General features: G+C 45.5%; 1 protein-coding gene across 4 annotated transcripts in view; it reads left to right on the top strand.

Moving 5' to 3' along the window:
* Positions 1–26,164, top strand: part of Nrde2 (NRDE-2, necessary for RNA interference, domain containing) — a 37,139-nt gene that overhangs the window by 6,758 nt on the left and 4,217 nt on the right. For 2 of the 4 annotated variants that reach the window (XM_090344696.1, XM_090344694.1), the window contains exons 2-11: positions 6,227–6,335; positions 7,719–7,952; positions 10,089–10,238; positions 13,374–13,824; positions 15,582–15,987; positions 17,394–17,527; positions 19,903–20,023; positions 21,449–21,627; positions 23,448–23,834; positions 24,783–25,711. In XM_090344696.1, the coding sequence (XP_090200822.1) occupies positions 6,227–6,335; positions 7,719–7,952; positions 10,089–10,238; positions 13,374–13,824; positions 15,582–15,987; positions 17,394–17,527; positions 19,903–20,023; positions 21,449–21,627; positions 23,448–23,834; positions 24,783–25,711 (3,100 nt within the window). Of the gene's footprint in view, positions 1–6,226; positions 6,336–7,715; positions 7,953–10,088; positions 10,239–13,373; positions 13,825–15,581; positions 15,988–17,393; positions 17,528–19,902; positions 20,024–21,448; positions 21,628–23,447; positions 23,835–24,782; positions 25,712–26,164 lie in introns of all 4 variants that reach the window. The other 2 variants (XM_090344695.1, XM_090344693.1) reach the window with 1 other exon arrangement.

Below are 26,164 nucleotides of genomic sequence, written 5' to 3'. Positions count from 1 at the left end.
TATTGGATATAAGAGACTTATGGTCTTTTAGTGCCTGGGCTGGCTTTGAACCAAGATCCTCAGATCTCAGCCTCCTAAGTAGCTAGAGTCTTATTATTATTATTATTATTATTATTATTATTATTATTATTGTTTTGCCAGTCCTGACTTGAGCTCAGGGCCTGAGCACTGTCCTTGGACTTTTTTAAGGAAAGAGCTCTACCATTTGAGCCTCAGCACCACTTCCGGCTTTTTTCTATGGATGTGGTATGGAGGAATCGAACCCTGGTCTTCGTGCCTGCTAGGCATACATCTACCACTAGGCCAAACTCCTGGCCTTAGAGTCTCATATTTTTAAAACAGATTTTTGAATAGGCTTTCATAGGTATACTCCAGCTGCTCTAAGTCTTGGTCTCCTATTTATGCTTCCAAGTTGGGAATGATTGATGTGTGCCATCATACCAGATTTTATTGGTTGAGATAGGGTCTGGTGAACTCTCTGTAGAATGGAGCCATGATCCTCCTAATCTCTACCTCCTGAGTAGCTAGGATTACAGACATAAACCACTGTACCCATGTTAGAAATGTTTGAGTTATCTCTGGTAGTGTGGTACTCCCCTCCAAGTTGACTTAAACTAGTCATCAGTGCTGTTTTATTTTTTATTTTTTTTGCCAGTCCTGGGACTTGAACTCAGAGCCTAAGCATTGTCTTTGGGCTTTCTCAAGAGCTCTACCACTTGAGCCAACACATCTGGCTTTTTCTATGTATGTGGTACCAAGGACTCAAACCCAGGTTTTCAGGCATGCTAGGCAAGCACTCTTACCACTAGGCAAAACTCCCCGCCTCATCAGTGCTGTTTTAACAGCTTGCAGAATAGGTGTCAAATTTGGATATTTTATCCAATCTTCATTTAAGGTTTGTTTTTAAGAGTTTCTACCTTAAATCTATTCATTACAGTTCTTCCCTTTATTCCTAGTAAAAGTCAAATGAAAGCATTTTTCAATAGTTAATGAAGAAATAATTATATGGTAATAGTACACCTACCACAAACAGTATTTCAATGTTTAGTGATGATTGTCTTATTATTTTCTGTTAAATGGCCCTGGAAGCTTATATACAGGACACATCTACCAAATAGCTGCCCGTTTTGTTAGGAAATAGGTCCAATGTGGTCTTTCTGTAGACATTTTTGCCTTGCTTCCCTTCTTTCAAGATGGTGGGAGCCAGATTCCAAGAAAGTTCCAACCTGTGATTTATTTTCTGTCCCACAGGGGCAGAAGTTTTGCCAGTTCTTTCTCTTAAGCTCTATGCATTTGATATCCATTTGTCTTCTCTGTGAAGCATTGCATCTTGCCTTGTTTTGGCACAATGAACTAAATGCCTTGATTTCTGTCAGGCACTGCAAATTATGGGGATGGAAATGTCTATTGATAAAGACTGTGTATCTGATTAATAGTGTCTTTGGATTTTGGATAACTTTCTCTAGGATTCTGTTGAACTAAAATTGAATGTAACAATTCAAATATTATTTGAGTAGGTAAGGAAGTAATTAAGTATACTTATCATGTGAGCAGATCCTGTTGTGTTCATCCCTATACCCTGGAAATATAGACGATACTCTAATATTTATTTTATGATTGAACACTCATTATAATTAAGAATGGAGGAAATCTGATAATTGTACATTTTACCTAGATGATTGATTTTTGGGAAACTCTTCGTGTGTTTGGTGTTGGGATCCATGTTCTCTCTCAATTTAGTTATTCAGGCAGCATTTATGGAGTTTAGTTACCTTGTGCTACCATGACACTGTGTTAGAACTTGGTCACACTCTTCATGTTATTTTGATGTTTATTTTTCTTTCCATTCTTTTCTAGCTACATACTTGCTTGAAGATAGACTGGAATGACATGTACATTTCTCTCAATATTCTGTTTTTTCCATCTTTCCCCATTTTCTTCCTTTGCTCCTGACAGAATCTGTTGTGGAAATAATTCTGGTCTCAGTGAGCAACTGGAACTGTTTTCACATATCTCTTGGCTGGAACTAGGCCCAAGGGAGAGGAACCACAATGCCTCAGAAGGAAAAAGGAGACAGAAGAAAGATCATGAACACTTATTAGATAGGATTGCACAAATCACTTAATCCCTTTGAACCCTAGTTTCCGCTTCCAAAGTGGACAGCATAATACCTCTGAGAGCCTTGTTATGAGGATTAAAAGATAGAGAGGATGTACATGTTTATCCTGGTATTTGACCTATTGTAGGTATTTAACTTTGTCAGCCTCTCTTCTTTGGGGTGTGTGTGTGTGTGTGTGTGTGTGGTTTAATATTCCTTTTCTTGAAATGAAAGGTATATGATTATCCTTATTTTCTAGTGGTATGCTTCTGTATTTAAAAGACCCTAAAGACTCTACCACAAAAATTTTAGATCTGACAAACACTTTGTCAGCAACACAGCAGGAAATGAGTAGCTTTTCTGTATTCCAATCATGAACAGGCTGAGAAAGAATTCAGGAAACAGTCCCATTCATATAGTCTCCCCCCGCCTCCCAAAAAAGAAACCTACCAATAAACCTGACTAATGATGTGAAAGACCTCTATGGAGAAAATAACAAGCTACTGAGGAAAGAAATAGAAGAAGACATGAGAAGATGGAAAGACCTCCCATGTTCATGGATTGGTGGACCTAATATGGTGAAGATGATTATACTACTGAAAGCAGTCTACAGATTCAATGTAAATCCCACTGAATTTCTAATGTCATTCTTAACAGAAATACGAGACAGTTCTGTATAACGAAGGAAGTAATTACCAGAATCACGAGACAACATTCAGAATGGGAGAAAATCCCACCATTCACTGGATAAAGGATTAATATACTAACCTTATAGCGAGCTTTAAAAAGTAACCACAAAAGAACAAATGATCCAGTTGATAAATGGCCAGATGAATTGAACAAACCCTTCTCCAAAAACAAGTACAAATGACAAATAAGTACATGAAGTGTTCAACATCCTTAGCATAAAGGAATTAAAAATCTAAGTGACATTGAAATTTTGTCCTACTACAGTTAGCAATTATCAAGAAAATTAATTAAAGCTAGTGAGAATGGGTGGAAGGGGGGGTGGGTGGGGAGATCTTACACATAGTTGGTCAGAATATAAATCAGTGTAGCCATTATGGAAATCAGTATAGAGGTTTTCTCAAAACAGTAGGAAGAAACTATCATATTATCTTGCTATACCATCCTTGGGCATATATCCAAAGTAATGTAAATCAGTATGCAATTAGATAGGTCTGCACACTCATGTTTATGGCAGCATTGTTCACCATGGCCAGGCTAAAGAGAGTCCACTTAGGGGCCCCTCATCCAAAGACTGGATAAATAAAAATGTGCTGTGTATTCATAATGGACTATTATAGAATGAAATTCTGTGGGGGATAAAAAAAATATGATCTTTAAGCTGCTCCCTCCATAGTGTAAACAAATTGTTTATTCTTCAGCACTTTCCCATCAAGGATTGAGTAGAAACAGGTCTCCATCTGCCATTTAGATGTTATTGTTAATGTTTCCCAACAATGTACTTTTAAATCTAAACCATTTCTGAACATTTTTTTTGTTTTTTTTTTGCCAGTCCTGTGCTTGAGCTCAGGGCCTGAGCACTGTCCTTGGACTTTCTCAAGGCTAGAGCTCTACCACTTGAGCCACAGCACCACTTCTGGCTTTTTTCTATGTATGTGGTACTGAGGAATCGAACCTGGGTCGTTGTGCATGCTAGGCAAGCACTCTACCACTAGGCTAAACTCCCGGCCCACTTCTGAACATTTTTATATACTTCTGATGCTCTTCATCACATTTGTAATCAGAAGTGACATGTAATATCCCCACCCTTGACAGCAAAAGCTAAGTAGGTTCTTCTTGTAATTCAAAGAGCGTTCCACACTAACTCATGGATTACGAAGAATGAGCTGCTATTGGGTCTAATTGACTGTTGATAGATATTGTGGTATCATTCAGAGGCTATTGGATCCAGCTTATGGGGCTTAATGAAAATCTTGATTCTTTTAGTATGAACACACACACATACACCTGCATGCCCGCACACACATCCCAAACCCCAAAATTATGTCATTTTCAGGAAAATGGATGGACCTGGCCATAATGTTAAATAAGCCAAACTCAGAAAGATATATATTGAATACTTTCATTTATATGTGTAATCTATGCATAAAATCAATTATAACAGTAATGAACATGACATATCACTCACTTGAATAACTAATCAAACAATAAGTAGTTGTGAGTTGGAAAAAATCCTTATCATATATTTTGATAATGAAAATCTATTGTGTAGCTACTTTGGAAGGCAATCTGATAGTGCTTTTTTGTGAAAAGCATGAGTTATATGATCCAGAAACTGCTGTAGTATCTACCAAGAGAAATGAAAATACTCATAGAAGCTGTGTGGAGATCCAAAGCAGTATTATCCTAGCAGCAACAAAGAGGAAGTAATGAGAGTGTCTACTAGTTGATGAAGAAAACTGCCATTGAATGTTGAAAATGTCTGGCTGATTGTGGCCATGAATTGGGACAACAGCTGTTATATACAGAAAATTGAATATTGCTTGGAATGAAAAAGATTGCGGTAGTGATAGATACTGCAGTGCAGACGTGCCCTGAACACATTCAAGTGGAAGAAGCAGTGACAGATGATCACATAGTATATAATCACGTTTACATGAAATTAGGTTTACATGAAATTAGGCAGGTGGGAGAGACTCCGTAGATGAGTGATTGCCTGTGATGGGTGGCAGGGCAACGGAGAGAGTCAAAAAGTATTGACTGCCCAGTCAGTGAGTTTGTGGGTAGATGAAAGTGTTGTGGCCGGTCTGGTGTTTCACGCCTGTAATCCTAGCTACTCAGGAGGCTGAGATCTGAGGATCAAGGTTCAAAGGCAGCCCAGGCACAAAAGAACCTGAGACTCTTATCTCCAATTAACCTCTAGAAAATGGGTAGTGGGGCTTGGCTCAAGGGGTAGGGTGGTGGCCTTGAGCTGAAGAGCTTAGGGACAATGCCTAGGCCAAGTTCATGCCCCATGATCCACAAAAAAAAAAGAAAAAGTGTTGTGGAGGTGGTTGCACAATTCAGTACATTAGAAATGATTGTATTTAAGTAAAAGAGTGACACTTAGACTATATCAGTAAAGTGGTTAAAATTACCCTTTCCTGGATCTTCAGCCATTTTAATCTTTCTCCTCAGCATATGTGAGGGCCCTGGCTCCCCATCCTAAGACAAAATGTATCAGAATACAAAGCCTCTGGCCCCTGCCAGACCCTCGCATCTCTTCTTCATAACTGAGACTCTTTTTAGTAATTTTTCTTTTTCTTTTTGATTGGTTGTGGGTCCTGAGTGCTGTCCCTGAGCTCTTTTGCTCAAAGTTAATGCTCTATCACTTTGAACCACTTCTGGTTCTGGGGTAACAGTCTCATAAACTTTCCTGCCTGGACTGGCTTAGAACCATGATCCTTAAATCAGTCTCCTGAGTAGCTAGGACGACAGGCCTGAGCCACTAGCTCCTGGCTGTGGAGACTCTTTTTACAAGTTAGAAAACAAGCAATTTAGAAGTAGTTCATTGTAAAATAGCTAGATTCTGGGCATGTAGAAACAAAAAGATTCTAGATAGCTAATTGTTCACCACTCAGGGGTTGTTCTTATTAACATTTATAGAATTTTAGCATCAAAAGTTGACATCTTGTGTTTTTGTTTCCAAGGATGAGTGCTGTCATGGGGAAAGGTTTGTTATGTCACTACTCTAAGATAACCCTGGTTATTTTTACAACAGTCAACCCCTCTGTCATAACAACAGGCAATATGGTGGGTTTCATGCATGATTTGACTTTCTAATGGTGAAGATTTATTTAAATCAAATCTGAAATGTGTAAAAACTCAAGCTCTTAGGTAGTATGAGGTGACTGCATAGAACCCTGTTTCCTGTTAGGCTATACTTGTTCCATGGCTTTTGCTTCAGCTACAGCCTGGTATCTCAAGAGATTTCAGTCTAACTATGTTAGAGTGTGTCCAAGTACTGTGTCTTGTGAATTATAGATCTCATGAATTCCCAGTGGCTTCAGTGGAGTGTTCAAAATGTCTAGCTGACACTATGATAGATGGATGGTTTTCCTACTCTGGAAGTCATTGAGCTAATTTCATTGATTTTTTTTTTCCTCCCTTTTGTTTGTGCAGAATTAGATTGGCTAAACAACCCGAGCTTTTGTGTGGGAACCTTGACAGCAAAGAGCCAACCATCAGAGGAGCCCGCGAGCCCTGCTCTTGAGCCGTTACCGCTGAGAAGGTAGCTGTTGGACAGGTGGATTTGGGCCTTTGTGTACTACTGAAAGTTTAGCTGAGATGGTTCTTTTTAGAAAGCCTGTGGTGAGAGCTGAGTTTGAACTTGTCTCTACTAACAGGAATAGATTTAGTGTAGAGTAATGGGACTTCACGTATAGGAAGGGACCGTGGCTCTAGCCCTGCTCCTGTAGATGGTTCTTTTTCTTCTTGCATTGCAATGGCAAGCACAGGATGCAGTTGGTGCCTGTAACAAGGAGTGGGGAAATGGATCATCAGGTAACTTTACTAACATTGTCAGTAACCCTTAGAGTAGTAATGCAGGGATTTCTTCAGGTATGTTTTCAATACTTCTGTAAATGTAGCTCATATAAATGACATGCAATGAAATTTTAGAACACTGGATAGACACAATTGCACACAGCTGTACAAGCTCATGGAATTGAGAAACATCCTCCTTCACTAGTACTGGCTTCATGCCTCAGTAATACCTTTCTAGGTATTTATTTCTAGTGTTGCACTCTAAAGGCTCAGGAAGATACTGGGCATTGATGACAGATGATAATCAAGGATGTAATGAGGAAGAAGAGTTCATTGTCACCTTGAAAAGCGAGGACCAAGCTAGGCATTGTTGTCTTACACCTGTAGTACTAACTACTCTGAGTTAAACCCCAAGGAATGGTGCATACATACACGTGCGTGTGCGTACACACACACACACACACACACACACACACACACACACGTAAGGACTTTGATTAAGCCTTTTTTTTTTCCTTTTCTGCCTTAAGGTTACATTGGCATAATACACAACATTGAAAATAAGACCGATCATGTTAGTACATGACATTTTACTTGATACTGGTAGGTTGTTTTCACTTAGATAAATGTATCTACAAAAGTGTGGTTTTCAAGCGGGGCGTGGTGGCTCACACCTGTAATCCTAGTTACTCAGGAGGCTGAGAGCTGAGGATTGCAGTTCAAAGCCAGCCTGGGCACTAAAGTCCATGAGACTCTTATCTCCACTTAACCACCAGGAAATGGTGTGTGGTGCTGTGGCTCAAGGGGTAGGGCAGTAGCCTTATGCTGAAGAGCTCAGGGACAGCACCCAGGCACACAGTTCAAGTCCCACGACCGACAAACAGACAAACAAAAAGTGTAGTTTTCAGTAACAGAAATGAGTTTTTCCAGCTGTTTTCATTTTAGGTACAGGTCTTCACTGTGGGGTGAGCTATAATCCAGAAGGTCACTATGTCAAATATAAGAAAATACCAAGTGTATGTGAGAGTTTCTAGAGCTCTCCAGTACATAGTTACATATTTTCTTGACTACATTTCCTGGCCTACTTCCCTTTCGAAAACAAATGTAAGGCTGCTTTTCTCTTCAGCAGAAGTCCTTTGAGGTCTGAGTCTTCAGATGAGAGTGACAGTAGCAGAAAGCTCCCCCGAGTAAGCAGGAAGAAGAAGAAAGAGAAGAAGAAGAAAAAGAAGCACCAACACCATAGGAAGACGAAGAGGAAGCACGGGCAGTCAAGCAGCAGTGAGTCTGAGCCCGGCACGGATTCTGGGAAGGACACGTCTTCCCGAAGCCTCCCAGGTGCTCAGAAGGAATCCAAGAAACCTAGGTGGGTGCCTAGACTCACATGCCAGTGAGGTTTTAAATTCCAATTTGTTTCCCTTGGTTGTTGCCACAAGACAGACCAGTCAGTGACCAGAAGAGAGCTCTGCCAGAAAAACTATCATCAGATTGGCAGCCTGATTTTATTTGAGAAATATTATTTATACCCAGTGATGATTGTGTCACAGTTAGAGTTGGGACAGTGAAAGGTGCCGCTTGTGCAGCATGGAGGACTCGTGGTTAGTGTGTAGAGAAGCAATCGCTTTAGGAGATGCAGTCACAGGTGCCTTGCTGTGACCCGGTCACTTGACACAGGACCCAGTATGGTGCATTTTTGCCTTCTGAATGAACGGCTGTATTACTGACTTCTGCTTTAGTTATTGCAGCTTTCGGAGAATGTACCTCTTACATTTTTAGAGTAGAGGAAAAGGAGTGCAAACCCACACAGGAACTTCCATAAGAACTCTGAAGATTGTTCATTTTGGCCCATGCTTGATGGTGACAGAGAGAAGCTTCACAGTCTCCTAGTGGTTTTATGACCGTGAAAGCATTTTTAAGTTTAGTATTTTGCTGAATAACCTAGTAGGGCAAAATAGATATTTCTTTTTGAAACTTTGGTATTGGGGTTTGTTATTGGGGTTTGAATTCAGGTCTTGTGCTTGCTAGGCAGATGCCCTATCTCTTGAGCCTCAAAGTCTCAAAGTAGTTTTTTTTTTTTGTGCCTGTCCTGGGGCAATCATGGCACTGTCCTTGGGCTTTTTCCTCAAAGCTAGCGTTCTGCCATTTGAGCCCAGCACCACTTCTGGCTTTTTCTATGTATGTGGTACCAAGGAATCGAACTTGGGTCCTTGTGCATCTAGGCAAGCACTCTGTCACTAGGCCAAACTCCCAGCCCCTCAAAGTAGTTTTTATCCTCTCTCATTTCCTGCTGCTAACTTCTGCCGTCTTCTGGGAAGGTGACCTGGCAGAGTTGTTTGTTCTTTAGGGATGAAGGTATTTTGAGTTGCTGTCTTTTCCATGATGCCAGAAACAAAGGTTCAAGGAGGGTAGTGTGCCATGAGGGATTCTTCGGGGGACTTGGGGCTACTTCCCCAGGGTGACAGCTACTAATTGACCTGTGTTTCCTCAGACCAGCTTTCCTTTGCCATAGGTGGAGGCAGCACACAGCTGAAACTATGTCTTGCTTCCTGAACTGCAATACCCACTGGGGAGAGAGAGGAGGAGTAGTCTGCAGTGGGCCCTTGGCTTTCCTGTTCTTCCTAGTGGACTCTTTTCCAAGTGTCTTACACAGATTTTTTTGAGGCTGCCTGTTCTGGGGCTTGAACTCAGGACCTGGATACCATCCCTGAGCTTTTTTGCTTAAAGCTAGTGCTCTACCACTTTGAGCCCCAGCACTATTTCTGGCTTTTTGGTGGTTAATTGGGATAAGAGTCTCACAGACTTTCCTGTCCTGACTGGTTTTAAATTGAGATCCTCAGATTTCAGCCTCTTGAGTAGCTAGGATTACAAGCATGAGCCACCAGTGCCTGGCCTTTTAGGTTTTTTTCTTTTATAAGTATTTTTTTTTTTTTTTTTTGCCAGTTCTGGGCTTGAGCTCAGGGCCTGAGCACTGTCCTTGGACTTTCTCAAGGCTAGAACTCTACCACTTGAGCCTCAGCACCACTTCCGGCTTTTTTCTATGTATGTGGTACCAAGGAATCGAACCCGGGTCTTTATGCATGCTAGGCAAGCACTTTAACCACTAGGCCAAACTCCCAGCCCTCTTTTATAAGTATTGAACTAGCCTAAAATCATCACAGGCAGCCCACTTATTGTCTGATAACTTAATGTTATCACCATTTATTACCTTTACCTGTATTTCAGGGAGCCTTAGAACAGAAATTTTTAGAAAAAGAAAGCTTTATTTATAAAAAATATAAATAGTATTCACATGAAAAAAAAGTTGTAATCATTTAAATGAAATGCTATAAAGAGCACCTGTACTCTTGAGAATAATTTCTGTTTTGATTTTCCCCTTCATCCCTGGTCCATACAGTTATCTGCACTTATGTGCCATGTGCACATAGAAAGGGCTCACCTTCCTGTTTCAGGCTGGGCAGGAATGTTACTGGAGAATCACCTATCCCTTTTCCTTTGTCCACAGCCAAGGAAATAGTGCAGCTGCTAGTGCAGGCCCTCACTCTGTGTGGCTGGAGGATGTCGAGGCTCTGACAGGAGAAACCTTCCGTGTGGATAAGAAACCTGATCCTGCAAACTGGGAGTATAAAAGTCTCTACCGAGGGGATATACCAAGGTATCCAGTGTTTTCCCTTTCTCTCACCCAGCCTGCTCCCCTGTCCCCGTCGTTTCCTCCCCCTCGCCCCCCCCCCCCCCGTCCTATGTGGTGTTAGACATTGCTGTTAAGGCACACATGTCATATTTACTGTAATAGTCAGGCTTAGGTCTTGAGGTCAGGTCAGACTGACTTGATTTACCCCCCAGGGTGCCTGGTTAATAAGCTTAAAAGTAACTTATTGTGACAGAGTATCCAAAAGTATTTGGTTTAATCTATCTGCCATTTTAGACAGTAGCAAAGTCCTTTTTATTTATCTATCCTCCCCTACATATACCATTTAAAAACATGACATTTAATGATAATGACTTTCTCAGATTATTTCTAGCATATATCACCAGATGTTCATAAAAATAGGTGGCGGGTGGTATTTGCTTCAGTAATGAGTTTGAACTTTTCCCCTGTAATCTGTCAATCAAAAATATTTGAGTTAGCCAGAGGATGTGGCTCATGCCTGTAATCCTATCTTCATGGAAGGCTGAGAAAGTAGAATGGTAAGTTGGGCCCAGCCTGGAAACCTCACAGCTGACACTGTCTCAAAGCAACAGCAACATGTACTTAATAAAAGCCTTTCTAGCACTTATATTTCCTAGGAAACATAGGAACTAAAGAATAATATGCAATCACTGTTTCCAAACAGTTTATAGGTAATGAAAATCAAAGGTAGAGAATTATGGGAAATAAGAGGAGATCTCAGATAATGTTATCCTTTATAGGTTAATAGTCTTTTAATTAAATTTCAGTTTCCATTGCCTTGCCATGCCTCCAGATTAGAATCATGTTTCTCCTCTTGACTTTATATTTTATCATATAAACAATTCCCGCTGACATTCCATTGTGATGAATTTCTCTCAGTTGTTTTTGGATTATTTTCAATCTCTGAAGTTGTATTAAGTTTTGTATACCACCCCAGGGACCATCACGGGTCTGTGGGCACCCAGAAAGAGATGGGGAGGGCAGCAGGAATGATGGGAGGTGTGTGATGGTCCCTAGCTCCTGCTGTGTCAGCCTGTGTGATGCCATGGCTGCTCCTTGAGGAGGAGGAAGAGGAGGAGGAGGAGGATGCGGCAGTGGTGTTGGTGTCGGTGTCGGCGTTGAGGACTCAGATCAAGTACCTGAGCCAGCTCAGGGAGCACATGAGACAGGGCGTGTGGTAGGATGTTTTCTGGAGTGACCAACAATCTAGGTTCACATTTTTTTTTTTTTGTGGGCCATGTGGCTTGAACTAGCCTGGACCCTGTCCTTGGGCTGTTCAGCTCAAGGATACCGCCCTATCCCTGGGCCTGGCATTGTCAGTGAGCTCTTCAGCTCAAGACTACCACACTACCACTGGGCCTGGGTGTTGTCCCTAAGCTCTTTGGCTCAAGGTTACCACTCTACCCTTGAGCCAAGACCCACTTCCTTTTGTAGAGATTAATTGGAGATAAGAATCTCAGGCTGGCTTTGAACCTTGATCCTCAGATCTCAGTCTCCTGAGGACTATAGGCATGAGCCATCGTGACCAACTCCAGGTTCACATTTGATGGCCATTTACCAGCAGCACAGTCCCAGGCAGGTTGCCCACCTGTTTCGGCCTCCTTTCCTTCACTTGGAAAGTGACAATTAGAGTACTTGCCCTGCCTTGCCCGCAAGCATCAGAGATGTTAGTAGACAATTAGAATTTGGTGTGTACTTTTAAGGAGTTACTGTTTACTAGCAGATGAAAAGTAGAAAGCATTAATCAAGACTGGCTTTGAGCCGGGTGTGGTGGCTCAGCCTGTAATCCTAGCTACTCAGGAGGCTGAGATTGGAGGATCACAGTTTAAAGCCAGTCTGGGCACTAAACTCTGTGACTTTATATCATCAACAAAAAAGACAAAAACAACAAAATTAAATAGAACTAGCTTTTTACTTAGTTTCATAGGGAATGAGAAGTTTATGTAGAACTGCTTTAGCCTTTTTTTTTTTTTTTTTTTTGGCCAATAGTGGGGCTTGAACTCAGGGCCTGGATGCTGTTCCTGAGCTCTTCAGCTCAAGGCTAGCACTTGAGCCACAGCACCACTTCCAGTTTTCTCCTGGTTAATTGGAGGTAAGAGTCATGGACTTTCATGCCCAGGATAGCTTTGATCTACAATCCTCAGATCTCAGGCTCCTGAGTAGCTAGGATTACAGGCGTGAGCCACCAGTACCTGGCTTGCTTTAGCTTTGTTGTATTCATTTGGTTTTAGTTTCGAAGTTTACCTTGTGTATGCTCTCTCTGGCTGAGTCACACTCCAGCCTCTGTTAGAGTTGTTTTTGACTCACAGTGGAATAGAGAATGGTTGTATTAAGGTAATCTAGAAAGAACTGAGAAGGAGGGTAGGGATAGGGTTTAGCTTTGCTTTCTCTTGCTATGACAATATACCAACATCTAGGTAATTTACAAAGGATAGGAGTTTATTTGGCTCAATTCAGAGGCTGGAAAGTCTAGGTACATGGCTCTGGTACCTGCATGGCACGTGGTACCTGCTGTCCTTTCTGCTGCATCAGAACATGGCAGAGGGCATCACCTCTGCCTTGAAGAGACACATTTCCCAATGACTCAGTCCCCAGACTCCTGTGCTGATCGCATTTGGAAGTGAGGCCTCTGGAAAGGCATTGGGATTAGAGAGGGCTAACAGGATGGCCGCCCGTAACAGAGACTTGAGTGGGAATGTTTGCCCTGTCTCTTCACGGCAGAGGCCCCAAGTCATTGAGCTTCGTTAGGAGTAGCACAGGAGGGGAATCCTGCTTCGCCTTGCCTGTCGGGCATGGCTGCAATGGCTGACTGATGCAATGTATGCGACCGTACTTTTAATTCCAAAGATCCAGGAAAACATAAATACTGAGAGCTAGCAGACAAGTATGATTTTAAAATCACGGTGTTGTAGATAAAGACAGGTGGTGTGACAGGAGGTGAAGCCAGGCAGAGGGAAACTCTGCTAACCTGCCTTGGCTCTGAGCAGAATCTGATGGGAAGGTGAATGCAGATGTGTGCGCATACATGTGAACATGGATGAGAAGAGCTTAGGTGTAAGGAGACTTCACTCTACGGGGAATGCTACATTCTTCTCTGTTACTTTTTTGTTTTTCTACAAGGTACAAGAGGAAAGGAGACTCCTGTCTGGGCCTTAACCCAAAGAAGCAATGTATATCTTGGGAAGGGGCTTCTGCCTCAAAGAAGCACTTGCACAGAGTCCCCGAACGCTACTTCACGAAGAAGAGTGTGGGATTACTGAGGGTCGATGGAGTTGCTGTGAGCTGTGACGCTGAGCCTCCCTCCTCCCAGCCAGCCTTGTTCATCCCACTGAAGGACTTGGAGGATGCAGCTGCACCTGTTACAAGCTGGCTGAATCCTCTGGGGATTTATGACACGTCAACCACTCAGTGGTTACAGGGACATGGTCCCCCAGAGCAAGAAGCGAAACAGCCAGACTCACAGGTAGACAGAGAGAATGCTGTTCTCAAGGCCAAAGTAGAAGACTTTAACAGGAGAGTCCGGGAGAATCCTCATGATATTGAGCTGTGGCTAGCGTTTGTGGCTTTTCAGGTAAGTATCACTGTCCCACTTCCCTTGCTTTGTAAGAGAAGGCACATTTCATTCACTTTACAGTGTTGTTTTTGGTGCAACTGTGGATTGAACCCAGAGCCTTGTGCAGCGAACCCAGTCTTTTCTTGTTTATTTTGAGACATGGTCTTGCTGAACTGCCTGGGCTGGCTTTGAAATCTGAACCTTCCTGCCTCCTTTCCTGAGCACCTGGGATTGTAGGAATGTAGCACTTATTTATTTTGATGACACTAAGGTGTACACTCAGGGCCTGATTCTTGCTAGGCAGGGGCTCTACCACTTGAGCCATTCCCCCAGCCCTTTTTGCTTTTATTGTATTCTGAATAGGGTCTTCACTTTTTGCCTGGCCCAGTCTGGACTTTGATCCTCCTATTCGTGCTTTCCTCATAGCAGGGGTGACAGACCCACACTACCATACCCAGGTATGATTGTGATGGAGTCTTGTAGACTTTTTGTCTGAACTGGCCTCAAATCATTATTCTTCTGATTTCAGCTTCCTATGTAACTGAGATTATAGGTGCAAGTTACCATGCCTGGTTCTGAAACACTAAGGAAGTTTGGTGTTAGATATAAAGGTTACTAGAGAAATGATCTAGCTCAAGTGGTAGAGCACTAGGCATGAGTGAAAAAGCCAAGTGAGAATGTGAGGCTCTGGGCCCAAGCCCCAATATTTTGAGAGAGGGGGGCGGGGAGAGGAAGAATATAGAACTTGTCCAGTAAGGAATCCTGGCACATGAGTACCTGAGTGACCCATGAGGAATAGATGCAGCCTGGGGTCGTACATGCTGTAGGTGCTGTAATGTAACAGAATGTGCTCTTTGGGAATGGAGTGAGATTGAAGTGTGTGTGTGTGTGTGTGTGTGTGTGTGTGTGTGTGTGTGTGTGTGTGTTTCTGAGATGAAACCCAGAGCCTTTTATGTGCTGGGCAAGCACTCTACTGCTGAATGTGCTCCAGCCAGAAAACAGAATCTTAGCCAGCAGACAGAGAGAGGCATTCCTGAAGTACAAACACAGGCACAGCACACAGAACTGTGAGAGAGGGCTGATGGGGAAGTCCCCTGGGTGGCCCCTTCTTAAAATACCAGCCTCTGGGCTTCATTCTTCATCAATAAGGCTGGCTCCTCTGTTTTCAAGGCATTTCAAGTTACTGGTGCATAAATAAATGTAAAGTACAAATGGCAGAGAGACAGGCCAGCCAGGTGAAATACGCAGACCCAACATACCAGGTGAGAGCATTACTCTAGGAAATGAGTTTAAGGTTTTTTTTTTTGTCTTTCCTTTTTTGGTACTGGGGATTGAACCCTGGGTGCTGCACTTTCTAGGCAAGTGCTTTGCCACTGAGCTACATCCCAGCCCCATGGAAACAAGAAGTTGTTATCAATTGGGTCTGTGTAGCTGTTGTTTTCATGTTTTTTGTTTTTTTATTTCTGTGCCTGTTCTGGGACTTGAACTCAGGACCTGGGTGCCGTCGCTGAGCTTGTTTTGCTCAAGGCTAGCACTCTAAAGCTCTAGCTCCACTTCTGCTTTCCTTGGAAGTTGGAGATAAGAGTCTCACAGACTTTCCTGCCTGGGCTGGCTTTGAACTGCGAACCTCAGATATCAACCCCCTAAGTAGTTAGGATGATAGGCATAAGCCGGTGGCGCCCAGCCTGTAGTTGGCTTTGACAGAAGGAAAGGCCACTGTGCTGTCCCTGTGGAGCCGCCGTGTGCGTGCGTGACGTGGTGTTTGTGTTATTGAGGATGAGGCCATGCGGAGCCCCGGGCTGTTGGCGCTGGAGGAGGGAGAGCAGGAGGGGCGGAAGAGGTCACTGAAGCTCCTCCTGGAGAAGAAGCTGGCCGTCCTGGAGCGGGCCATCGACAGCAACCAGAGCAGCGTGGACCTGAAGCTCGCCAGGCTGAAGCTGTGCGCAGAATTCTGGGAGCCCTCCATGCTGGTCAAAGAGTGGCAGAAACTGATCTTCCTGCACCCTAATAATACAGCTCTGTGGCAAAAATACCTCGTATTTTCTCAGAGCCAGTTCAGCACCTTTTCAGTATCCAAAATTCACAGTCTTTATGGCAAGTGCTTGAGCACTCTGTCCGCAGTTAACGACGGCAGCATCTTATCTCACCCCGCATTGCCCGGCACAGAGGAGGCCATGTTTGGTAAGGAGATAAGTTTGGATTGGGTAGAAATTGAGAATACATTTTGGTTTGCTTTAGAGAAGGCTATAAATTGTCAAATTTACATTTTTTAAAAAAAGATGTGGTTAGTTAACTATAACAGATTCCCACAGCCCTCGGGACGGGTAGGTTAGAGCCAGAAAAGTTAGGGAACTTCCACTAGACAAGCAGTTCCAACTTTCCTTTCTTGTTAGCTAAGGAAACATAGCGTTAACTGCTTTGACTGGTCTTCCCTGTCCACATCCCCAGTTTTCGGGTCTCTATCACTTGTACACGTGAGATGCCATGCTCTCCCAGTAGATACCAGCTATTACTGTGCTGTTAATGCTTTTGCTGTGTCCAAAGGAGCCTGGAATCGCAGTTTTGGTTTAGCAAGATACAGAAGGCAGCATATAATGCAGGAGCTGGAGACTGTTACTTGTTAGTTCGAATCCTGGCTTTGCTCTCTATTGCCTGAGCTTGGGTAATTTCTTAACCTGCTGGAGCCACAGGTTGCCTGTGCTGTGGGTACGGTGTGTGTCCAGTGCGCAGGGCGCCTGGCTCCGTGCGCAGCACGGCAGGCACTTGGTTGAGCCTAACTCCTGTTACCATCACCGTCCATGTCTCCAGCACGGCTGTGCTGATGTTAATGGTGTCTGTGGTTGGGGCAGGAACCTGTATTTAAGCATGCAGTAGGCCCCCACCTTCAGTTTCAGCAGCAAGAAAAACACAAAAAATAACATGAGATTTTTTTTTTTTTTTTTTTTTTGCCAGTCCTGGGGTTTAAATTCAGGGCCTGAGCACTGTCCTTATCCTTGGGTTTTCTCAAGGCTAGAGCTCTACCACTTGAGCCTCAGCACCACTTCTGGCTTTTTCTATATATGTGGTACCAAGGAATTGAACCTGGGTCTTCATGCATTCTAGGCAAGCACTCTACCACTAGGCCAAACTCCTGGCCCAACATGAGGTTTTTTGGAAGCCTCGTTTGATGTAAATGGAATTATATCCCATTGACTCAAATGTGGCATGCTGACTCTGCAGTACACTGGGCATATGACGAAGGCTCTGGTGGCAATGCCATCCGGGGATGGGGAGTTCAGATGGCACTTTCCCAAAACCATTTAGGCCGTCCTTCCCCTGCCATTGCTTCTGGTATAGTGAGTACTGCGTGTTAGACCCTTGGCATCCAGGTCAACCTCTTGACTTGCTTTCAGATACTGTATGCAGTTGTTGATAATTTATATTCTGTTTTAGATAAAAACAGTAGACTTTTACATCAGGACATGTCTGCTGTAGGGTTGAAAGCTAAAAGCAGTTCTGGAAAGCAACAGTCTTGGTATTTGAATAGAGCTGTTCTCAGTCCCTCTGTGCTGTCAGCGAGGGATTCTTTCTTGTTTTCTGGTTCGTAGCCCTCTTTCTGCAGCAGTGCCACTTCCTGCGGCAGGCTGGCCACACGGAGAAGGCCATCTCTCTGTTCCAGGCCATGGTTGACTTCACCTTCTTCAAACCTGACAGTGTGAGAGATCTGCCAACCAAAGTACAGGTACTACGCTCACCTCGCATGACCTGTGTGTGTGTGTGTGTGTGTGTGTGTGTGTGTGTGTGTGTGTGTGTGTATCTCAAATACTTTCCTGATCCAAGAAAAACTCCAGGATGGAACTGGTAAAACATGGGTAGATAATGTACTTCTCTTCCTCCTCCCAAATCTACAGCCCCACTGATGGCCTTTTGTACCTGGGCCCTAGTTTAATTGCAGGTCACCTCCACTAGTCAGGGGAGCAGGTGACATGCCACTTTCAGTCATGGGTCACTCTTGAATGCCCTGTCTGAATCTTGCGTTGCTAATCCACTGAACTTTCCCACGGCCTGCAATCTTGGCCTGAGTTGCAAGTAAAGTTACCTAGGCTCTTGTCAGTTCCAGTTGTTCTCTTTGAGGCAGTGTTACCTTAGAGATGACAGATGAACATTGCCAACAGTTTTTATCCTTTTCCCCAGATCGTTGTACTTGCTAGGCAAGCGCTTTGCCACTGAGCTACATCCCAGCCCTTGTCAGCAGGTTTATGAACAGTAAAAATATCTCAGAGCAGCTCATCTAAGAAAACCTGTCTTTCCTTTTCCACTGAAGGAAACTTTCCTGTTCTGCAGGGCGGCTGGGGGAAGATGGAAAGAAAGTTTGAAAGGTCTTTCTGTGTGGCCAAGGGCTCCGTCGTGTGGTCACTTCATGAACTGCCAGAAGAAGCCATTTTTACCATGCTTTTACCTCTGAACAAAGTTGGCTTAGAGACTCATACACATTAATATAGGTGTGGCAGATTCTTACTAAACCACCAGCTCAAGCAATTTTAAAACATGCTTTTATATTTTACAAATATGCTGTGCTCTGGAAGTGATTCTTAGTGAGCTTTTCAGGGTCTGTGAGCACTGAACCCCCTCGTCCGATCCCCAGCTGAGACTGCTCGGGCCTCACTGAAGGGTGGAGGGCATGTCCACGGCGGATGCCTGAGGATCAGCGCTCTATGATGCTAAACAACAGCACCGGGCTTTCCCAGCCTGCACAGGACATCTGTGAAGCTCGTCTTCTTATGTTGCAGTGTGCCCCTCGCCTCTGTAGAGAGATGTGGTTACCAGCCAGCGCAGCAGTGCACCTGCTCTGCATTCCTGTGCAGTAACCACACTGAACGTAGAAGTCATTCCCTCTCCTGAGTGCCCATTTTCCATCATTTTTATACTAACAAACCTAAGAAGAGGAAGCAGTTTCCCAGCCCTTGCCTGGGGTGACAGACGCACGTCTTAGGCCCCACAGCACTTGCTGCCAGGTCTTTCGGTGACTCCCCAGGAAGCATGCTGACCAGTGGGTAGCCCTGCCAGGCTCCGGGCCAACGGCCCTCAGCCCCTGATGTCTCCGTTGGGAACCTGCTTATCCTCGAGAGGTTTCTTGGAAATGCTTTTGCGAGAGTAGGCTGTTGGCTCACTTTCCAAGTCCTGCTGTCTCGATAAGAGGATCCACCCTGCTCAGCCCTGTGCTCGCCTTCCCTTCTGTGGGGAATGATTTATTTCCATGGAGCTGGTTTCCACACGTTGCAGACCTACCATCCTAAAGATGGAGGAGGGTCCGAGGGTGGAGGACGTGCATGGCTGCCTCTTCTCGTCCCCTGTGCAGGTGTTGAGGCTCTCATAGCAGGATATGTGCTGAGCACTGCTGCATTACTAGGAATTAATGGTTACCAAAGCTCAACTTGTTGAATTTCCTTCCCTTCAAAAGGTCTTGATAGCCCATGACTTCCGGTTTTGTTGGGGTATCTGGTGGCGTGAGAGGCATGGACAGTACTACTGTCACTTGTCCCTGGCGAGCTCCCCCAGCAGGATCAGAACTGGGAGGCTAGTCCTCTCATGCCCTGCTGCAGGCCCCTGTCACCACACCTAGGCCCAGCTTCTCATAATCTAATCCTGAAGATTAAGTCATCCTTTTGCCTGTGCTGTGTTTGATAGACATCCCTCGGTCCAGCCCAGATTCCAGCGTGCACAGAGGCGGGTGGGGAGGTGATGGGTGATGGGTGTTCCACTGTACTAGATCACAATTCTTTTTTTTTTTTTTTTTTTGGTGGGTCATGGGGCTTGAACGCTAAGCTTGGGCGTTGTTCCTTAGCTCTTTAGCTCAAGGCCACCACCCTACTCACTGAGCCACAGCCCCACTTCCTGTTTCTTGTGATCAATTGGAGATTAGAGTCTCATGGTCTTTAGTGCCAGGATGGCTTTGAACTTTAATCCTCAGATCATGATTCTTTCATTGCTTTGGGATGTGTGTTGTGTTAATGTCAAACCGGGGGCCCACGCGTCAGGGCTCCTAGACTCTAATGCCCAGTGTGTAGCCGTTTTGTACATGGCAGGCCTCACCTGGGGTTTTTTAATCCTCCACAGGTGGAGTTCTTTGAGCCCTTCTGGGACAGCGGGGAGCCCCGGGCTGGGGAGAAGGGCTCCCGGGGCTGGCGTGCCTGGATGCACCAGCAGGAGCGGGGTGGCTGGGTAGTCATCAACCCAGGTAAGGCTCTCCCACGAGGGCAGGCACGTACTGTCTTCCGATTCGTATATCTGCAAAGGCTGCTTATTAGCAGCGTAAAGACGGGCAAAGACCAAATGTAAACAATGCACGAAAGCAGGTATCATGGCAGGATACGCCGCTTGTTCCTGGGGAGGCCTGAAAGCAATCAGCACCCCTCAAGTCCAAGTACTGGCTCTCTACAGAATTGAGTTTGTAGATTTTTTCTTTTCTTTTCTTCCCCTTCTTTTTTTCTTTATTATTATTATTATTATTATTTTTTTTTTTTTTTACTTATTTTTTTTTTTTTTTACCAGTTCTGGTGCTTGAGCTCTGAGCCTGGGTGCTGTCCAAGCCTCTTTGTGTTCAAGGCTAGCTCTCTATCACTTGAGCCATAGCACCGTTTCTGGCCATTTCTGAGTAGTTTATTGGAGATAAGTCTCACAGACTTTCCTGCTCTTGCTTGCCTTGAACCGTGATCCTCAGATCTGAGCCTCCTGAGCGGCCACCAGATACTGGGTTTGGAAGGGCTTTTCCTTTCTTATATGTGTGCTCTGATTAGTAGCAAGCGTTTGTTCTACCCTTTACTCCCATTCTTTTCTATTGTGAATTTAAGACACTTTTTGTTCATTTGGCCACATGTAGACTAAAAACTCCTTGCTTTTAAAGGAATGTTCTGAAAAGGTTAACTAACATTTGTTACACTGTCATTCCACGTGACCCATGTGCTTTACAGCTCCTCATTGGAGCACAGTGTGGAAAGATGAGTTTTTACTGTCATAGCCGGGGGAGGGGGGAAGGGTGGAGAGAGAGAGAGAGAGAGTGCGCAAGGGTGCAGCGTGCCACTATCCGCTAGGAATTTACCAGTGTTACCTACTATAGAGACTCTTACACTGGATTTAGTATAGTTCTAAGGATCTAATAACCACCCCTCCTCCCCCAAAACCCAGCAGGATCAAAAGATTAATGAGTCTCTTGTATCTAGAAAATGAGTTGATAATCATTTTTGTTTTTATCTTTAATTTTTTTTTTTGGCAGTCCTGGGCTTGAACTCAGGACCTGGGCACTGTCCTTCAAGGCTCTTCCATTTAAGCCATGATGCCCTTTCTGCCTTTTTCTGTGTATGTGGTACCGAGGAATCAAACCTAGGGTTTTCATGCATGCTAGGGAAGCCACTAGGCCACGCTCCCAGCCCCTTTATCTTTAATTTCTTAAATCCATGTTGACTCATTTTGCACTTGGAAGGTAATTGGGATTTATCGTGCATTTCCTCTTCATGCTTTCCTTTCCTTGTAGTTATTCTGTAGTTGGTAGGTCTATCTGTCGTATGTGTATTGGGGGGTGGTACAGGTAACGTTTGGACTTGGAGCAGGCACCCTACCTCTGGAGTGAACCCTAAGGCGCACGCTCCCTTCCACTGTTGCCTAGATGAGGAGGATGACGATGAGCTAGAAGAGGACGACCAGGAAATCAAAGACAAGACTTTGCCCCGGTGGCAGATCTGGCTTGCTGCTGAGCGCTCCCGGGACCAGAGGCACTGGCGTCCCTGGCGCCCTGATAAGACCAAGAAGCAGACAGAGGAGGACTGTGAGGACCCTGAGAGACAGGTGAGTGCCACACTCGCAGGGTGTGCCTTCCGCCAGGAGGCTGTAGGGCCTCCTCTTGCCCACGCCCTTTTCCTTTGCCCCAGTGGTAGGGAGCACTGCCCCCTGGTGGTGTTCCTGTGCCCCAGAGGGAAGCCAGGCTCCTGTGGCCATTCTTCTGGAGGTGGCCTTCCAGGTCCCTCACTGAGGTTTTCACATGACCCCTGGGGCTGTATCGCTGGACCTCCAGTCTGTAGATCTGGGATCTATGGTCTGGACCACTGTCCCTCCACACTCTTGGATCTGTGGCCATGTAGCAACTAGGCTGGACTGGAAGCCCCCAAGGACAGGATGCAGAGGCCATATTGAGGCAGCTGGCACACACCGTGTCTTGCTGGAGAAGGAATGAGTGTTGCCCTGTTGACGCCAGCTACCTCACCTGTGCTGTCCCACCTGCCCTGTGACCTGGTACCTGCTGCCCCGTTTAGTGGCTGGCAGCTTTCTGAAGGAAGAAGTGCTATTTGAAGACATGTAGCATTCAAGTAGTTAGCATGCCTAGCCGTGAGGTGGGATGTATCCTGATCAAGATGTGTTCTTGGTAACTGGGCTCTGTCCCTCCCTGCAAATGTGGTGCCTTTCCATGGGGTGGGGTTGCCTCGTTGCATTGCTTGGTCCCCTGTGCCTGGAACGGCACTTGTCCTGTGGGGATACTCCTGGATGTTGAAAAAATGTTTGACGGCACAGCATGAACATTACAGAGTGTGCCAGCACTTGGGGCAATGAGTGGGTAGCCAGGCTCATCAGGATGCAGAGGAACAGGTAGGAGGAGGTGTTCTCTGGACAGTAGAAGCCAGCTTCCAGGGACACTTTCGCCTTTGGCCTGATGTGGGGTGGACGGTGGGGAGAGCCTGTCCTGGAGGCCTCGTTCTTGGTGGAAGCTGAAGGCTCTGAGGAGGCAGCATCTTTTCTTAGCACTTGAGTCAAAGTCTATAGACTCCTCAAGTCAGCTTGCAAATTGGTTTTCTCTTTTTTTTCTTTTTTCACCAGTCCTGGGGCTCCAACCCAGGGCCTGCACACTGTCTCTGAGCTTCTTGTGCTCATGGCTAGCATTCTACCACTTGAATCACAGTGCCACTTCAGCTCTTTCTGTGTTTGGGGTACTGAGGAATCAAACCCAGGGCTTCATGCATGGTAGGCAAGCAATCTACCACTGAGTCCCATCCCCAGCCCGGGTTTTCAAGTCTGTCTCTTGGAAGCTGATTTCAGAGCAAATGGCTGCTGTGAGCAGGTGTGACCATTGTACAGTGCTTGTGTTCTGATGGCCTCTGCTGAGATACACAGACCAGCCAGCCAGCCAAAGACAACCATGAGACAAAGGATAGTATCCTTGGCTCAATGTCGAAAAGGAGCTATGTGAAATCAGCAGTGAGCGTTCACCAATGTACTGGTTACTTTTCATTTCTTCCGTTCCCTTCTTACCTGTGCCCGTCCATCCGTCCAGACCAGATTTCCCAAAGTAATTAATCCTTACTAAAAATTACAAAAGGTTTTGCAACTAATTTGTCAAAGTAACTACAAAGCAATTGTGGTGTTTGAAGCAAATGTGACTAGGTTTTCAGAAATTGTAGTAGGATGTTATGAAAGCTGTTAGCTTCAGCCCATTGATCTCCCTCCCTCCCCCCCTCCCTCCCCATTCCCTAGCTTCTAGATTGTCTTTTATGGTTTGCCGATTCTTAGCTCCTGTTTAAGATCTGTTTGACTTTGAGTCTTGTTGATTCATTAGTACACTGCCTAGGCTACGAGGTATCTGCTGCCTTGATCCCGGGGTTCTGTCTTTGTTGTAGGTGCTGTTTGATGACATCGGGCAGTCTCTGATCAGACTCTCCAGCCAGGCTCTGCAGTTCAGGCTGGTCCAGGCCTTCCTGCAGTTCCTGGGTGTGCCTTCGGGCTTCGCCCCGCCGGCTTCCTGCCTTTACTTGGCCATGGATGAGAGCAGCATCTTCGATAGTGGACGCGGCGATGAAAAGCCTCTGACATCCTTCGACGTCTCATTTTTGGGCATCAGTTGTGTTGGCCGCATGGACCAATTGGGGTGTCCGCGGTGGACCCGCGGTCACAACCGCGAGGGCGAGGAGTTCATCCGCAATGTCTTCCACCTCGTGATGCCCTTGTTCTCAGGGAAGCAGAAGTCTCACCTCTGCTTCTCCTGGCTGCGGTATGAGATGGCAAAGGTAACTCCATTTCCACCCCTCCCACCCCTCGTCTCAGGTCCAGCACAGGCTGCTCTGGGTGTCGTGTCCCAGTCCTTCCTCCTTCAGTGACTGATGATGGCACTTTAGCATGGCTTCCTCTGCTCCCCAATCCCCCCAGGAACCACAGGAGGTGGAGGGAAGCAGGTGCCAGCCCCACCCTCAGGGGTTAGAGCTGTCTATTGTGTGAAGTCCTGTCTCAGCAGCTGTCTATGATGATATGGGCATTTAGTGTTAAGAACCAACATAAGCTCAAACAGGGTTAGAGGATTCAGGGATTATTAGAAAAAATCAGCTACTTACTTATCCTGTGATTTATAACTATCTGTTGGAAAATTAGTCTCCATCTAATGTGTTGCCCTCTGCTGGCCATTCTTAGTATTGACTCCTGACACCCAAAGGTCTACCTCCAGCTAACTGCAATTTAAATATACCAGGTTGTTTTAAAATAGTGTCTCTGAAGCTGGGTGTTGGTGGCTCACACCTGTAATCATAGCAATTTAGAATCATGGTTCAAAGCCAGCAGGAAAGTCCATGAGACTTTTATTTCCAAATAACCACCAGAAAATCAGAAATAGCACTGTGGCTCAAAGTGGTAGAGTGCTAGTGAGTGAAAAAGCTTAGGGACAATATCCAAGTCCTGAGTTCAAGCCCTAGGACCAACCCCCCCTTCCTCCCCCAAACAGTGTCTGTGGTAAGAAGCAGTGACCTCATCTCTTTGGGAGGAAAAGAAAGTTTGGAGTGTAGCAGCCTTTAAGTCCCAATTTCTTTCTCAGCAGGAAAAGCCTCTGTGTTTTATAAGTAATAGAGGAACTACAGGCTCCTTTACATCACCAGTGCTTTCTAAAGTTACAGTGTTTTCTCTGGAAATTCCAGAGAACTCAAAGTCATTCTTTTCTTGTGTGTGTGTGTGTGTGTGTGTGTGTGTAGGTCATTTGGTGTCTGCACACTAAAAACAAGAAGAGATTAAAGTCACAGGGGAAGAACTGCAAGAAACTAGCTAAGAATCTCCTTAAGGAGCCAGAAAACCGGAACAACTTTTGCCTCTGGAAGCAGTATGCGCATCTAGAGTGGTTGCTTGGCAACACAGAGGATGCCAGGAAAGTTTTCGATACAGCACTGAGCATGGCAGGCAACAGTGAGCTGAAGGATCGTGAGCTGTGCGAACTCAGTCTCCTCTATGCCCAGCTGGAGGTGGAACTGTTACCAGACTCCAGAGAGGCTGCCACAGCCCGGGCTGTTCATATACTAACCCAGCTGACTGAGAACAGTCCCTCTGGGCCATATACTGGGCAGGTACTGGCCACTCGTGTTTTGAAAGCTCGAAAGGCTTACGAGCATGCGCTGCAGGATTGTCTGGGTGAGAGCCATGTCTCTGATGGAGCTCCTGCGGATTCCTTGGATTGCCTGTGTAGCTTGGTCAGATGCTTTATGCTCTTCCAGTATTTGACCGTAGGGATCGATGCAGCTGTGAAAATATATGAACAGGTGTCTGCCAAACTGAAGGACTCTGTGTCTCCAGAGGGCTCTGGCCTGGCAGACCACGGCTACTCCCAGAGTGTGAGTGGTGTGCTCGAAGCTGTCAGCCTGATGCACACACGTCTGCTGCGATTCCACATGACAGTGAGTGTTTACCCACTGACTCCGCTTCGAGAGGCGCTCTCGGAGGCTTTGAAGCTGTTTCCCGGCAACCAGCTCCTTTGGAGGTCTTATGTACAGATTCAAATTAAGTCCCACTCTGCCAGCAAGACCAGGAGGTTCTTTGATACAATCTCCAGGTCTGCCAGACCCTTGGAGCCGTGGCTGTTTGCAATTGAAGCGGAGAAGCTGAGGAAAAAGCTGGCGGAGACAGTTCAGAGGTAATTACAGGACGTCTTGCTCATGGGCTCACAGGCCTGCCTGCAGGGGGCTGTCTCCTCCTGCCTGCCTGGCCCCAGGACCATCGTGTGGATGATGCATAGAGCCAGGAACCCCTGCTGCGGTGCTCTAGGGGGTCACGGGATAACTGATAGATGAACAGGACACTTAGAAGGCAGCCCTATGTCTCCCCAGAGGCTTGGGTGGCTGTCTTCCTGGGCCAGCCATCTTGGGAACCTGGTGTGCGGTAGGGAGGCTCGGGGTCTAAAGAAGCTGAACTGAGCATCATCGTTGAGCACAGACTCTGGAGGTTGGTTTTGTGGGTCCAGTGCCGTCTCTGCCACTGGGTGACCTTAGGCTGTCAGTCACAGCGGGTTCCTAGTCTATCCAATGAAGAAGTTGGAGGTGCCAGTGAGGTCGGTGCTTGGCACAAGACAGTACATAGTAGTTGCTAA

The sequence above is a fragment of the Megascapheus bottae genome, chromosome 14 (assembly GCF_031878675.1).
Source record: "Megascapheus bottae isolate mThoBot1 chromosome 14, mThoBot2.hap1, whole genome shotgun sequence".
NCBI lineage: Eukaryota > Metazoa > Chordata > Mammalia > Rodentia > Geomyidae > Megascapheus > Megascapheus bottae.
Note: the sequence above shows the minus strand (reverse complement) of the source record. Positions and strands in the feature narration are given on the sequence as shown.